At 41.3% G+C, this 16,831-nt stretch overlaps 1 protein-coding gene across 1 annotated transcript; it reads right to left on the bottom strand.

The window, feature by feature from the left end:
- Positions 1-2,985: 2,985 nt before the first annotated feature.
- On the bottom strand, positions 2,986-7,471 carry LOC113490131 (cryptic protein-like). The gene is made up of 6 exons (XM_026866399.1): positions 7,294-7,471; positions 6,744-6,793; positions 6,459-6,629; positions 5,464-5,578; positions 5,273-5,382; positions 2,986-3,283 (listed from the first exon to the last, which is right to left on the bottom strand). Exons 1-6 carry the CDS (start codon positions 7,314-7,316, stop codon positions 3,159-3,161), a joined length of 594 nt encoding a protein of 197 aa, XP_026722200.1. The 5' UTR covers positions 7,317-7,471; the 3' UTR covers positions 2,986-3,158.
- Positions 7,472-16,831: the final 9,360 nt, after the last annotated feature.

Raw genomic sequence — 16,831 nt, 5'->3', positions numbered from 1 at the left:
CAGATACTCGGAGAGCTGAATGAGTGACACTTTCTCAGCAACTGGTGCCTGCAAGTTAGTTTTTCAGGTTTGTATGACAAAACCTTGATGCACTTGATGGCCTTTATGCAGAATGAATCTCTTCCTTTAAACAGGGCAGTACATTAAGGGCAGATGGCAGCATCCCCCTGTGGATCTGTGATGGACAGTGGAGCTCCAGCTCTGGGGGCTTTTGGCTGCAGAGGTGGCAGTCGCTACTGCCACGCTGTTGCCACTGTCTGGTGTCCTTGTCAGCAGCATGCCTCAAGGACTGGTGGAGGCTGGAGGGATTGCAGGGGTGAGATGTGGAGGCCAGTCACAGCCTGCTCTATTTTAGTTTTGGGGTCACCTGCGAGGAGCAAAAGGTCTAACAGCTCTGAGGGCTGTAAAGCATTTGATAAATATTACAGTTTGAGGGTACTCAACCTGCCCAAACATGGCTGTATATAGAGAGGGTACACGCATGAACTTGTGACAGCAGATGCCTATTTTGATGGGACATGCCATGTTTGATGGAGTGGCCCATAAACAGTTAGCATGAGGCTGGAAAGCAAGCATTGTTGTTTGCTATAAACAAACCTTACCAAAGGCCCTGTAATTGCAGCATTAGAAGATTGGCCAGGCCTACATGGTAGCAGGGAAGGAAAATAATGCTTTCCTTTATCTGTTCTTGCTCACAGCTGGAGACAGATAAAAGTGGAGACAGTTTTAACTTAAGCAAAGGTTGTGACTGTGCACTTTCCTTTGTTCATCAGTGATGTTTTCTTCCTTCTAAGTTATATTTTTATTTGTGACTAAGACTATACATGGGACAGCTTCTGAATGCTGTCTTTTTTTTTTTTTTTTTTTTTTTTTTTTTAATTTCTTTAACTTAAGGAGATACCTGTTTCTCCTCAAACTCAACTCCTGTGGCTACCTCTGCTTGAGAGGTAGTCAAGAACAGACTCTGTGCTCTGTTCTGAATACTCATGGCAACTTCCAGAGCCCTGACACAAAGATGAGACAAACATCTTCCACAACTAACCATCACTAACGATATGTTTTGCCACAGTATAGCAGGTATTAAACAGTCCTGAAGCAATCATTTTCAGATTTTCCAGTAACACAAAATGTAATGGTGTAAGGTAGAAAATGAACTGTTACCCTAAAGCCAAACAAACAGAAACCTTCCATCACTTCTTCCAGGTAGACTGGAGTAAATTTTCAAATCCTAGCATTCAGAGTGAGTAGTGATTTACACTAACATTAATTAGGATCACTTACCAAGCTTGCATTACCATGAAATGCTTTGGAACTGTAGAAGCTGTACCTTGCTGTTTTTAATTAGATGCCTTGGACTGATGTTTTGGTGTGGCAGGAAAATATTACTTTGCTAGACTTCTCAACTGCACTAATCCTCCAAGTCATACTGAACCAAAAATATATAGCTCCATCATGGTGACTCTTGCAGGCACGTAGGCTCATCTACATAAGGAGTTATTCCAGCTCAGCTTTTCCTGATTAAATTTGCTGTGGATGTATATAGCTCTTCTGTTATAAAACCTGTATTAGACCATTCTTTCCTTTTGCTAATTGCAACTTTTTATGGCTCTGTATGTTTTCTGTAGGGATAAAAAAATACTACTTGAGATATTTTTACTGTACTATGTTCTTTCCAGTTATCTTACTGCTTTCCTTCAAAAAGTAAAGCCTATTTGAAGCACATTACAAGCTGTATTGCCTACAGATTTCTCAGGTATGCTTTATGGCAAACCAAGATATTTCACAATGGCATTCCTGCATCTTCAACATCTGATAAATAAAAGCATGACTATTTTCCTCTAGCTGTTCTCTTTGATATTTAATTGTCCTAAGCTGGTACCTCCTTTTCAAAGTCTGTGGAAACACAGGCATATAGGTACAGACAAGTTTGTGGGAAATAATGAAGACTGATTTTGGTTTAGTGTATTTTATATGAAGACTGATAAACCTTACTCTTTCCACTAAAGTATAGGGTGTGGAAATGAGAGAAGTTTAAACCCTTTGTAGCATTTAACATGAATGTTTTTACACAATGACTCCCTATTAGAAGTCTGTTACTGAATAGTCATAGAGTCAATCGGTAGCCACAATACTGTTATCATTTGTTGGTGATGAATTCTTCTCTCCTTACTGACTGGATTGTTGTCTTGGTTTGTGGGAAAGAAACTAATAAAGAAACTTTAAGAATTAAATATATTGAACTTTAAGTCATTAAGGATTTTATACTTCAGTAATGTCTTTTATGCCAATGATAAATGTGATTGTTTCTACATGGTAGCTCCACATTCAAAGAATTAAGGTACATTTTAGGCTTCTCATTGCCTTTTTTTTTTTTTTTTTTTTTTAATTAAATGGTATATAAATCAAGCCAGGCTTCCTACAGAAAAAGTTTAGAGGTTGCTCTTTGCTGTCATTTTAAAAAGAAGACGAACTCATACTTCTAGGATGTGATACAAAATAAACCCCTAGAAGACAAGTATCAGCTATATGTTCTTAAGAAACATATGCTTCCTGCCTAAGACTATGCATACATACAATTTAGCTATAGGAAATAGTAATTAAAAAATTAAAGACTAATTTTTAGAGTTCTTTCCTATATCAGGGTTTGAAATACACTTACCCTTAAAACTCTCCTTATCTCTTCAAATTTCAGATTGTTTGTTGTACCCTGCCCTTTTCTACTGTTTTGTTACAGGGTACAACGACAAATGGTAAATAAGAATTGTCAGGTTTAAATAAAGCCAAATATAAAAGCTCTTCTGAAATGAAATCCGCTTTATTTGTTAACATAGTTGTACTGTGTACAAAGGAAATTATGATAATTTACAACACTTAAGACATAGAACGTTGGGGGGTTTTTGCTTCCACTGGAAGAAAAGTATTTTAGAACTAAAGAACTGTTAGAATCAGACATTGATAGTAGTTATAAAATAATAATATAATAAATACTTCACATTCATAGAATCTGAATTTATAATAATCCAAGCATTTCAGCATTAACTAATACACATTAATCTGCCTCCAATATGTAGGTATAAGTGTCTTCTGTAGCTCACAGAACACTTACATGACTCATCGTGAGGTTACATCAATCCTAAAATATTTCCCTTAGTCCAGTTTCACAACTGCCAGCAGCAGAGCTCCATGAGGATGGTGAACAGGCAAACAAATACAAACACGGTTTGCTGTAATCGTATACCATTAGAATATAGTCTGGTAATTGCCTCCTTTCCCGATTTCAATTCTAAACAACAACAAAAACAACAACAAAAAAATTTTTTTAAAATCCAGAAAATGGTTAATGAATAAAATATGTAAATTTTAACACATAAGGATTTTCAACATACTTCAAACCTCCTCGGACATCTCACAGGTACTTAAGTTAAAGGTATCAGCTGTTAAAGCCAATCAAAGAGGCTATTCTCAAGGGAGAGATGTGAATAGATGTTCCATCAGTGATCGTTTGAGGAGGAACTGATAGCACTTATCAGCTCTTGCAGGCATTAATCTCAGAATAAGCAAAAGTAAATACCAAGCAAAAGCAAGATCAAGATCTTCACAGGAGGTATGCACTCAAAACAGCATGTAGCCTTTTAACCCTTCCTTTAACAAGAAGGGGCTTCATTTATTATCACAAGCAGAAAGTCATACTCTAAAGCATATGAAAGCTGAGTCCCTGCTCAGAGGATGAGCAGATGATTCTCCACTGTCACCTTTATTGCCTCTGTTAAGCTTAGTCAAGAGTAGGAAGTAGTAGACACTTTTTACTGAGCATGGGGAGGCCTGACACATGTTTTGTTCCTGTAACAGGAAACAATAGGGTTGATCAAAGGTGAACACCCAAGGGAACTTGAGCATTTAACTCTTCTCAAGATTTAAAAAAAACAAGCTGGGTGCCACACTTTATCAACACAAAAGTGGTTTTGGTGGCAGCTTTTTGGTTCTGGTAGGCTTTGTGGGTTTGTTTGGTGGGGTTTTTTTGTTGGTGGGTTGGGGTTTTTTTCGGTCTGTGGTGCAAAGACAGGAATGTCACCTTTCTCTTGCATTTCACTTTTTTTGGACTAGTGGCTTTATCACACAGTAGGGCATACCCCGGTGACCCAAGAGGCCCACATTTTGAAATCTGTCTTTACTTCTGAGTTGATGGTATAACTCCAGAGTCACAGCTTTCGTGCACTGCTACTCAGATAAGAATCTGATCAGGAGAGAAGACACTGAGAGTTCCTTCGGGTGCAAACTAATCTTGAAGCTATTTAGATCTGTTTTCTTACCCTGCTAACAAGTGATGATGGCACAACTGAAGTAAAGTATATTAAAGCACAGCATGGAATTGAGACATCATGTATGGAGAAGAGCAAGAATATTTTGCACTAATTTTGCCACTGGAGAGAAAATAACATTAAACTCTTATTAATCATCTCAGAGTATTGAAAATAGTCAAGATCTCAGTAGCCAGTTCTCCATGGAAAATAAGTACCCTTAAAGCAATCCTTCAAGTTTTTATGCTAGTTGATTCAAAATATACTCAAACCTTTATAGAGAGATATTCACCATCTGACATATATAGACGACTTAAACAAATAAAGTGCTTTTGAGGACACTGGATTCTACTTCTCCACAATTGATCACGACTATGGCTACACAATTTTTGTGGACAGTGCTGAGTTTTAGAACTCTGTACAAGAATATTTCGAAGTTTAAGATGCAGAACTTTAAGTAAGGTTCAGATTAGTTTTCTCCCATTTACATGTTAAATAGCTTATGCAAGTTCTCAGTACTTGTTTCTCTAGTGTAATACTCCTTTATATTTCTATAACACCAGTTTACACCACATTTTCTTCCTCTTTCCTCATCTAAGGAATATTTTTGTATGCTTGGATGTAGGTTGCTTGTACAAATTGTCCTGGTTATGTGGGAAGTCATAGACATGTGCAGGTTTTGCAGAATAGATAAGCATTTAATCCCTGTAATTTTCAATTAAAATGGGTTGAAATGTCCTACTGCACAGGATTATAAAAATCGCAAAGTATTTTTTTGTGACAGACAACACAGTCATTATTTACAGGCAACAGCAGTATTTACTGTCTCATTAATGCATCCTCTGAAGCAAAGCAGGCCACTGCAGAGGTCTAAACAGAGCACGCACATACAGCATCCTCCCAGTACCCCACTTTTGCAGAAGGCAATTGTCACCCACAAGATAAAAATGGTTGAATTTAACACCATTCCTTACCGCAGTTATCGTGCATTACTTCTGAGAGACAGTTCAGAGTACCATAGCCGCACCGACACAGCCAACAGCCCTGCAGCACCCAGGCGCCGTGGGCAATGCTGCCACAGTTGCTGTCAAGGACAAGGGACAAATTTGGTATGTACCCGATTCTACCACAGAAAATAACTATCTAGAGCAGCTTGCTCTTTTACCTTTGCCGCTCATCATGTTCACAGTATCTGCCAGTGAAATGCTTTAGACAAGCACAGAAAGCCCCTAGGATACAGGTCCCTCCATTTTGGCAGCAATGTCTGTTCAGTTTTTTACCTGCAAGACAATAATAACAGAGGTTACAACGCATCCCGAGGGTTCCAAACTTCCCCTTTTCCTCACTTGTTCTCTCCAGTCGCCAAAGGATTTTAAGAATCTAGCTTTATTGTCTTTAGAGACAATAAAATTATCTGCCTGTTAGGAGTGTTTGTTCAGTTAAGCCCAGTTTGTTTAGTTAAGGATTAGAGGCAAACTACTAGGGATTACAGGACGGTCAAGAAGCAAAACCTAGCAAGTGCCACAGCAGTAGCATTACATTCAAGTGAAATATTTCACTTTGATGGGAGGCAGGTTTCAGTCACACTAACAACGAAGAGCATTGTCACTGGGAAGTGGTGCTTATTTTTGAAGCAAGGAGGATTTGTTACTGGGAAGAGTTGCTTAGTTCTGAAAAGTGAGGGGAACTCTCATTCAAACCTTTCTCAGACTCCCAGAATATATGTTAATATATGTGGGAGGAAACATAAGTCTGTGCTTAGTTTTTTTCTTGTTGTGTGTGGGTTTTTTTCTCCTGTTAATGCTGTTGCTTTACAAAACCTCAAACTTTTTTAAAATGAAATATTTTTTATTCATGAAATACAGTTAATTTTTTTTTAAGAATGAACAGAATTTTACAAACATTTTGCAAATCCAAGGGGTCAACGCCGTCTTAATTCCTGCTGTCTTTCCCTGTTTTCTGTATCTACCTTTTGCATCTAAAAGATCTCCGGTTCTGCCTTAAATTTTTATCACCATTTCCAAAGCGATCACGGGAATAATTTAAATAAACGGCCACAGAAAACCAAACAGTTGGAATCTTACAGGACAACAGTCAAAGCATTACTCTGATATATTTTAAAGAGAAATTTTATAGCACTGTTTAAATAATGTTACCCACTCTCTGTAATCCCAGTGAAAGGTACCAATGCCCTGGAATTCTGTTGCTTTCTGCTTTCGTAACTCTGATTCATGTCACTGAGAGCATTTATAATTGTCCCTTCGTTCTCGGGCTGCTGCTTTTGTGCTGTGGCGTTGAAACTTTTCACATCTTCATACGCTTTTTCACGGCCTTAACAAGAAGTGCAAATATGGAAGAGAAGGGTAGCTTGTAATGAAGGAATGCATACTGTAAATGGACAAAAGCAACACAGGACGGTGGGGAGAAACACGAAATTTTCCATACCTTTTTCTAGACGAGCAGCCTGCCACACTAGAGTCACAGTGAAAAGAATTCTACAAAAAAAACAAGAAGCTGAAACTAATTTGTGCTAGTAATACACAAACACCAAAACGAAGATGCGGGAGTGGGGAGGGAAGGAACTTTTCCAAAGCTTTATCAACCACTTTATAATATAAACGATAAATATTTTATACCAGCAGTAACTCGAATTAACACATCAATAATCTCAAATTAATCTTGAAAACTGGGGTGGGGGGTGAGGGGGCGACGAAGAACAGGAACATTCAGATTAGGTTTGCATCCAGAAAGCTACGGGTTCTACATATTTACTGGCTGACAACCAGTCAAAACCGTCTCTTTCTTTACCACAAGGTTGTTACCAGCAGTTACAAAAGCAGCAAAAGCAATAAGAAAACAACCTTCGCTTCACCCGTAGTTCCAGGTACATTTGTTCCTTTCTGCTTCCTAGCCTGATTATCAACCAAAAAAGGCACTGCTAAAAAGAAAAGCATCCTTGGCTAGAGTAGGTCCGTGGCAGCTCAGGCAGCCTTACCTAACGTGATTTCCCCAGTACATTTTCCTGCAGCCCGAAACACCAGTGAGATCCTCCAGGAAGACTTGAGCAGAAGGAAGAGATCCGAAGCCCCTCACTGAAGGCTGTTGCGTGCAGCAGTCTTCACACCATACACAGCAACAAGAGAAGAAAGGAGAACAGATGCAACTTTTCTCTTTCTGGCCAGTTTATAACAACGTCGAAAAGACATAGTTCCCTGTTGTACCTCTTGCTAAGCCCTCACTACGGTCCTGGTAGGCAGAGACCATTCTCTGGAAGTTAGAACTCACCGGCCTGCCCCTGATTTACATGCACTGCTGGAGGGTGGAGCAAAGTGGGGGCACCTACTGCTGGGGGAAATTTAAGGGCCCACGACCATAGAAAAGCCCAAACCTGGAAGATCTCAATTCCAATTTCTTTCTTAACATAAAAGACCTTGTACCACCACATACTGAGTGGGGAAGAAGCTACTGTTCTGCAGAACTGCAACAGGTATATAACGAATGTTAAAAAGCCTCAACTCTACCGACATGACTTGTTTCTACCAGAGTTTTCCACAGGGGGCTCTATTTTATGAAATTGTACCATTTTGCTGCACAGATAACCTTTAGAGCCTTCAAAAAGTGCTACAGAAAGCAGTATAAGGTTCTTGATTTCTACCAAAGGTGGAGAAAGTAGTATAAGGTTTGTGACAGAGGTTTACTGCCTCACAAAAACTGTTAATAAATTCCTGAAATATATTTTGAAACTTTTTTACTATTAGTAAAATTATATTAGTGAGTATTCCTAGTCTTCATCCATGCAATATCAGCAGACACCTAGATTTAATTTACCACATGTGCTGAGATGGGCTAGGACAACACACAACTTCACTATGGCTTGACAGCATCAGCAAAAAGATCTGCACAGTGGTAAAAAAGCAGAGCTCTGGGTAGTCTTTTCTGAAATTGCTCTGCTGAACCCAACCCTGACTGCACATGACCTTTACCTAAGTTGCAACAGGAAACTGCAGCAATACAGCTTTGTTTTGGTGGGGGGTGGGTGGTATGTGGAAGAGAGATGCTTTCACTATGCCGGTGCAAATCAAGCTAGTACAAATTGCACCTTGGCTAGATATATGATCACATCAGACATATGGATCAGACGTTGACTGAAGAAATGGCTGTACGGGCTAAAGACATTGTCATCTCTTGTTTGTAACTCCCTGTGTCTGACACTTGTCAACTTTGCCCCATCTAAACTAATGGTTCAGAAGCTAGAACACCCCTCACCCAATTTGGTACAAAAGCTGTGTTAATTTACAAAGAGAGCTGTCTGAATTAAGTCAACCTGCTTGGTACTGAATTCAGCAGATGGAGAGTGTTCTGAGGACATGCTCTTTCATATCTCCTGTGGGGACACTGATCTTCAACAAGAGGACAGAAGTGCATGGCTGGAGATGTGAAACAGCTGTTTCTGCAGGGAATGCTCTCAGAGAGTGCTCTGCTGGGCTGCATCAATCTTAGTGGATAAGGCATTACCAATCCTGGTACAGCTGTTGACTCCAATTGATGTAAACTCAACCATTTTCTTGTAGATGTAGGCTAACTCCTTTAGCTTTGTGTTGTTTTGTGGTGTGCTTTATGTGTGTTATTAATTTAAACTGAATTAGATGAAGCTATGCTTGTTCCAGACTTGTACTGAAGTACCATGTCTTTTGGAATAGTGAGTCTGTGATGTAATTCAGCTAAATCAGCACTAGAAAAATTTATATGCTAACACTTGTAAGTGTTTTTCTTTAATATTTAACAGAAAGAACATTATGATAAAAATCACAACATCCAGGAAGATATTTTGTTTTTCATATCTTAAATAACAATAATATGAAGAGACAGATTACTTTCACTATTATACTGTGATTCACAAGAACTTCTGAATTAAACATATGTTGAGGTTCAGATACCTGTTTAAAACCTATCACATGTGTTCAAGCACTGTTGTGACAACAGATGCTATTCTGAATTAGGATTGTAAAATGCTTCACACAAAAAGAAAGAGATGTCATTTTTTCATGTATTCACAAAACATGTATTTTTTTTATCAACATATGAAAATGTTTGCTTGTGGAAAATACAATCCAAACAACTCCTCTTGCTTTCATTTGAGTCCTATAGCAGTATAACAGGGTTAGTATTTTGAGTTTAAAAAGAACAGCTGAGTTATATTTGTTTGCTGGCTTTTGTTACTTTATTAGGAACAAAATAATTTTCTTTTTGGTCTAACAATAGTATCACTTTAAGTTACAATATTCAGATGCTGAAAAGCTGTCGTTTAGCATCTAGTTTGTTGGTTTTCCCCTTTCCATAGATCGAAGGCAGAAAAAATAAACAGACATAAGTAAACACAGGAACATCACACTGCTTTTTTTACTAAATGCAGTGTCAGTATAATTCTCCTAGAGAGCTCTTCTGGGTATCAGATTCCCAACATTAAACTGGAGGTAACTTTCAAAATGGGGATGCTGGTAAAGAAATATTGATCAATTTTCACACTCTGTGCCCTTTGTTTAAGATCAGAAATCATCCCTGTAACTGCAAGACCTAACAACCTAGGGAACTGTAAAGCAGTTGGTAAACATTTCTCACTGTGATATCTTGTTTCTTCCTTCGTTCTCCCTGCAGCCTCACCAGCAAGGCACACATAGGAATGGGGACAATGTAAATTGCTCGGATGCTGCTGTTGCCTAACTGCCCTATGGAAGTGAGATTGGTGTGACACTCTGGAAAGCGCTGCTGTTTGTTGTTGACAGAATCTGCCAGAAAGTGATTGCTTCTGCCCAGGGATTTGTGAGGAGCTACAGTAAGGGTACATGTGCCCCCTTTATCATAAGCTTCAAGTAAGTTAATATTGGTCCCAGCCAAAGAGCTGGTCCTGAGCATTTCAGGCAAGCTCTGTGTACATAGGAGATGGTTAACCATTAGTTAGGGGCCTTCAGTGCTGTTAGTTCCGACAGCAGGTCAAATAACCTGTATGGATAAGGCTGGTAGGAAAACATGATGTTACTTTATTAGTTCACATAACCCCTTTTGTGCTGATCCAGGGAACTGTGGGTCTGCAGCCTGTATCTTTTGGAATCGTTTCCCAATGTGCAAGTGAATGACTACACTGAAAATATTGTGTGGATAATATGTGCTGGGTTTTGTTATATTAGTGTTTTACACATTCCTGCATAAATACTCAGTATTTCTGAAGCTTTAAACTAGATGTGAGGGGAGAGAGGGAGATAACTGGGTCTGTTAGGAATAAGCTCAAGGGAAGCATGCCAATGCTTGAAGGATAGTGGAATAGTGAGGGCTCTCCCTCTGCCATTTGACTTGAGAGAAGGGATAGATGTTTAGAAATCATGGAAGCACCTAAGAATGGTCTGGTAGGAAATGGGGCCCACACTCACAAAAAGGTGTTGGATTCATTAGCTCATCTCAAGTGCATCTATACCAATGCACACAGTATGAGCAACAAACAGCGGGAGCCTCAGGCCATGATGCAGCATGAGAACTATGACATAGTAGCTATCACAGAAACGTGGTGGGATGCCTCACACGACTGGAGTGCTGCAATCGATGGCTACAAGCTCTTCAGGAGGGACAGACAGGGAAGGAGAGGCAGTGGAGTGGCCCTGTGTGTTAGAGAATGCTATGAGAGCTCAGAAATCAAGTGCAGTGATAACGGGGTTGAGAGTGTGTGGAGTAGGTTAAGGGCCAGTAAAGCGGATCTTGCTGTGGAGTCTGCTATAGACCCCCCAGCCACAGCAGTGAGGTGGATGAAGCTTTCAGTAAACAGTTGGGAGAAATCTCGCAGTCACTTGCTCTTGTTCTTGTGTGGGACTTTAATCTCCTGGGTATCTGCTGGGGTCAAGCACAGCAGAGAGGGAACAGTCCAGGAGGTTCCTGGAGTGTGTGGAGGATAACTTCCTCACACAGCTGGTGAGTGAGCCGAGCAGGGAAGGTGCCTCCTGGACCTGCTGCTTGTGAACAGGGAAGAGCTTGTGGGGGAGGTAAAGGTTGGAGGCTGTCCAGGGTGCAGTGATGGTGAGATGGTTGAGTTTTCCATCCTTGGAGAAACAAAGAGAAGGGTTAGTAAAACTGCCACCTTGGACTTCCAGAGAGCAAACTTCGACCTGTTCAGAAGACTGATTGACAAAATCTCTTGGGAGGCTGCCCTGAAGGATATGGGAGCCCAGGAAGGCTGGACATACTTCAGGAGAGAAGTCTTAAAGGCACAGGAGCAGGCTGTTCCCGGGTGCTGGAAAACAAGCAGGTGGGGAAGGAGATGGCCTAGCTAAACAGGGACCTTTGGCTGGATCCCAAGAACAAAAGGAGAATCTATGACCTGTGGAAGAGGGGGCAGGTCTCTCATGAAGACTATAAAGGTGTAGTGAAGTTATGCAGGGAGAACATCAGGAGAGCCAAAGTACAGCTAGAGCTTAATTTGGCTACAGCTGTTAAAGATAACAAAAAATGTTTCTATAAATTCATTAACAACAAAAGGAGCTTTAGGGAAAATCTCCCTCCTTTATGGAATGCAGAGGGAAACATGGTAACTAAGGATGAGGAAAAGGCTGAGGTGCTCAACACCTACTTTGCCTCAGTCTTTAGCAGCGGAACTGGCTGTTCCCTGCACACCCAGCCTCAGGAGCTGGGAGATGGGGAGGGGAAGCAGACTGAGGTCAGCACAGCTGAAGTGGTCAGAGACCTGTTACACTGCTTGGATGCACACAAGTCTGTGGACCGGATGGGTGACAGCCAAGGGTGCTGAAAGAGTTGGCAGATGTGCTCGCCAAGCCGCTGTCCATGATTTACCTGAAGTCATGGCTGACTGGGGAGGTCCCATTGGACTGGAGAGTGGCAGATGTGTCACCCATCTACAAGAGAGGCAGAAAGGAGGATCGAGAAAACTATAGACCTGTCAGTCTGACCTTGATGCCAGGGAAGGTCATGGAGCAGGTCATCTCGAGTGCCATTACAAGTCATATAATGGACATCCAGGGGATCAGGCCTAGTCAGCATGGGGGTATGAAAGGCATGTCCTGCCTGGCAAACCTGATCTCCTTCTATGACAAGATGACCTGACTATTGGATGAGGGAAAGGCTGTGGATATTGTCTACCTGGATTTTTGAAAAGCATTCGACACAGTTCCCCATAGGATTCTCATAGAAAAACTGGCTGCTCATGGCCTGGATGAGTGAACAGTCTGCTGGGTCAAGCATTGGCTGGATGGACGGTCCCAGAGAGTGGTGGTCAGTGGAGTTAAATCCAGCTGGCGGCCGGTCACAAGTGGTGTTCCTCAGGGCTCGGTGGTGGGACCATTTCTGTTTAACATCTTTATTGATGATCTTGATAAGGACATACAGTGTATCATCACTAAATTGACAGATGACACGAAGTTAAGCAGGGGTGTCTATGTTCATGAAGAGAGGGAGGCTCTACAGAGAGACTTGGATAGATTGGATTGGTGGGCCAATGTTAATGGGATGAGCTTCAACAAGGCCAAGTGCCAGGTCCTGCACTTGCGCCACAACAACCCCCTGCATGGCTACAGGCTTGGGGAGGTGTGGCTGGAGCTGTCTGGGAGAGAAGAATCTGGGGATTCTAACTGAACATGAGCCAGCAGTGTGCCCGGGTGGCCAAGAAAGCCAACGGCATCCTGGCTTGTATTAGAAATAGTGCGACCAGCAGAAGTAGGGAGGTGACAGTCCCCCTGTGCTCTGCACTGGTGAGGCCACACCTGCAGTGTTGTGTCCAGTTTTGGGCACCTCAATACAAGAGAGATCTTGAGGTGCTGGAGTGAGTGCAGAGGAGGGCAACGAAGCTGGTGGAGGGCCTGGAGAATAAATCCTGTGAGGAGCGACTGAAGGAGCTGGGGCTGTTTAGCTTGAGGAGGAGAAGGCTGAGGGGACACCTCATCCCTCTCTACAGCTACCTGAAAGGACATTGTAGAGAGGTTGGTGCTGGTCTCTTCTCACAGGTGATTAGTGACAGAACAAGAGGGAATGGCTTTAAACTGCAACAGGGGAGGTTCAGACTGGACATTAGGAAAAAAATTTCACAGGAAGAGTGGTCAGACAGTGGAATAGGCTGCCCAGGGAGGTGGTGGAGTTACCATCCCTGGATGTGTTTAAGGGTCATTTATATGAGATGTTGGGGGATATGGTGTAGGGGAGATCTTTGTAGAATAGGGCTGGTGGTTGGACTTGATGATCCCAAGAGCCTTTTCCAACCTGAATGATTCTGTGATTCTGTGAAATGAGCAGTATAAATGTCCCAAGCAGCTTTTTTCACTCCAGGTTAAGAATGGTTTACATTGGTTTATTGGGAACTTGCCACTAACTGACTTGAAGAAGTAAGAAGCAGGAAAATAGGACAATCTATAAAGTGACTGGCAGCAGTTTAACTAATGACAAAGGTCCACTGATCAACTTAAGCAGGATAAATGTCTGCTGTTGCTAAAAGGATGTGTGCCCCTCTGTCTTATACCATGGGATATTTGTTCATACTGTGTCCCTCACGCTGTCATTACTGTTTGTACAACCGTGTGTGAGCTGGCAAAAAGAAGAGGTTAGTTTTCAAGCTGCATGAGTTCCCTAATGTTGTCTGCCACATGAGTACTAGTGCTGGCAGAAGCTATGGCTGTGTGATGGTCAGCCCATTCCTGTAGCAGAGCTGATTTATACCTGATTGACTGTGGAATTTGTAAATAGATTTCAGTTCATGAATTTAAACTGATGTTCCCCTCTCTAGGAAATAAACCACACCAATATATCCATGATAATGATGCCACCTTCCATGCTCTCATCCTATTACTACTGACTAATACAGAGAAGTAGAGGAGTCATCCCACATCTCCCTAACAGCATACAGATGAAGGTTAGTTTTTAATGGAATAAAACCAGACTCATAAAAGAGCATCCTGTAGTTTTTCCTTCTATTGAGTCTAATGGCTAGTCATTAAACATGATAAAAAAAATCAATATGGTAATGAATGGGTTTTGTAATGAAAATTAATGTGGTTTATGTCTTTTGTGTGTGGCAAAAAAACATCTGCCAGTACACAGGGGAAGTGATAACAAGATCCTAGTTATATTCCTCCGAGGGAAAGGTTCTTTGGCAAAGAAATCTACATGAACACCAAGAGACAGCAAGACCGAGACTTTTCTGATTTTCTTCTTTTTTTTCAAATAAAATAAGTTTTAGTATGTTACTGAAGAAAAGGAAGTACTGAGGAAATGGGAGCTTTGCAGAATTATTTATTCTGAAGTTTGAAAAGATGATGCTTTTAACTACCCCAGGCTCTGCAGAGAGCCAGAAGGTGTTTTTGTAGAATTAGTAGTGCTGAGCTCTACCACATTTTTGGCTGAACACACTTCTCTTATACATGCTGTCAGCCGTGTGTCTCTGTCTTGTCCACCATTCTGAAAGCTGTATCAACATTTAAAGTTTAAGAATAGGCTCTTTTTGGCAGCATAAAGCTTACCAAATCTTGTGCTGTCTCACTAAAGGGCCATTTGGGACACTGTATTAGTGCATTCATGCACTTAGGATATATTTCTCTGGCAAAGTTACCTTAGGCATCTATCTGAAAAATCTGGCTTTTACATATACAAGACACAATTGCTTATGTTTAATGGCATATTTTGTCTGGGCTCATTAGTCTTGTTTGGTACTGTCAGCTGAAACCAGAATGAAATTTTCAGTCAATCAGGTGATCCACCCTAGCAGTAAAGACCGAAGAAATTCAAAGGTTGAATAGCTGTTAGGTGTTTTGCTGCCTACCCCTGCTGCTTTCATTCGGAAGAATTGCAGCGTGGCTTAGCTTGTTGCTAACAGTGCTGCAGTAGGATATGACCTCAGAAAGCCTTCTGGGTTTGTGTGGCATTATACAAACTAGGAATTTCATAGCAGCCTTGAAGGAGTCCCAGAAGAAGTGGTGATCCCACAGCCTAATTCAGGGATGGGGATGCATGTCCCAGGCATCCATGAATGGAAATCCCTGCACAGATCTTGCTTTTGACATTCAAACTAACCAATTATGCTGGCATTTCTTTAAAATGAAGCTACACGTTAAAGCTGAGCCAGTGTTAGAAAGCTAATTTCCAAGTCAAGCATATACTGAGATTTGCAGTGGCTTTAGTGGCATTGGGCCTCTTAAGGAGCTGAATCCATTTGTTAACCTGGAATAAACCTATTTACTTTTTTTTCCTGGGCTAGTTTTCTGGCTTTTAGAACTGAAGCATCTCAGCAAGAGGTCCAGCAAGTACTGGAGCTGACACGTGGGAGGGTGAGGGAATGTGTGGCTGGGAGCCAGGCATTGAAGAAAGGAGGTGGGCAAGACATCTTTACAGGTGTTATGAGCTATTAGATCATCCTAAATCATACTGTCTTGCTTCATCCTTCTTTTTCTTCCCCTCCTTGAATTCAGTGTTTCAAATACAAAGTAGAAAGCAGCTTGCATGTATTTATAAAAGTCATTTTGCAAAACTGGGTACTGATGATGAGATATGTGTAAGGAACAGGTCTGACACTTCTGGAGAGTTATCCTTGTAGGCACCAGGGATGGCAGGCAAAAATGAGACATGCAGTGGTTATTTTAGTCTATGATAATAGCAGTTAAATGTTAGTACAAATTAAAATAGTAACAAAACATTATATCATAATTTATACTGCTGTCAACGGTCCAGGCCTTCCTTTTGTCTCCAGTCTGTTGCTCCACTTGAGGGGTCTTGTCCCCTGTGTCATCCCTGGGTGCCAGCTTGGCCCTGGACCAACAGTTCAAAATGTGCTGCATGTACCACTGTTTGCAGATGGCTTGTGTTCCCTGTTGTTTTTCTGCAAGGAGTGTGTGGAACTTATGCCATTACAGTGGTTTCATTTCTGCTCTTTACTAACTGGGGAACCACGTGAATTGAAATGGAGCTGCATAGGTCAGTGTCTCTAAACCACATCTGTATGCCAGGGCTGATACATATGTAATGATGTTTAGGGAAAGCTGCATTTGTCAACAGAGGCCAAATTTTAATATCTTCACCCAGGCACTCAGAATGGATTGCCATCTCAAAGGTTGGTTTTGAAAGTTGCTAGCCTGTGGGTGTTAGGGACAGCCTGTGTACTGCTTCTGAGAATACAAAAATCCCATGGTAAAGAACAAACTTGCCATGAGTGAATTCTGGAATATAAGGGTTATTTTAAGCAGCTGGATCGAACATGGGGCTACAGAAGGAAAGGAGCCATCTCTCATCAGTGCTTCATTCCAGTGTGCTGAGTGGCTCTGCACTGGTAGTGGAATTAACGTGAAGGAAAGAAAAAGCAACAGTGGCATCTGCACAGATGAGTCATGCTCTTAGGGACAGGGCATATCTCAGCATATGCTGGATTTGGGGATTAGCCTTCTGACATAATTTTTCCCTTTTGGTTTGGGAAGAGTGATTACAAATTTAAGGAGAAGTGACAGCTGTAGTTCCATAGTCTGTTACTAAGTGTCTGCAAATAGTAAAACTTTCTCTTT

Source organism: Athene cunicularia, assembly GCF_003259725.1.
Source record: "Athene cunicularia isolate RWA chromosome Z unlocalized genomic scaffold, athCun1 chrZ_part2, whole genome shotgun sequence".
NCBI lineage: Eukaryota > Metazoa > Chordata > Aves > Strigiformes > Strigidae > Athene > Athene cunicularia.
The sequence above is the reverse complement of the archived record's forward strand: the minus strand, read 5'-3'. Positions and strand labels throughout refer to the sequence as shown.

What these genes read in the sequence shown, in the direction of transcription:
- LOC113490131 (XM_026866399.1), bottom strand. Translation starts at nt 7,316, where the DNA reads ATGTACTGGGGAAATCACGTTAG. An exon ending in TACTGGGGAAATCACGTTAG is followed by an intron (nt 6,794 to 7,293) that starts GTAAGGCTGCCT and finishes TTTTTTTTGTAG; the next exon opens with AATTCTTTTCACTGTGACTC. An exon ending in TTTCACTGGGATTACAGAGA is followed by an intron (nt 5,579 to 6,458) that starts GTGGGTAACATT and finishes ATTGTCTTGCAG; the next exon opens with GTAAAAAACTGAACAGACAT.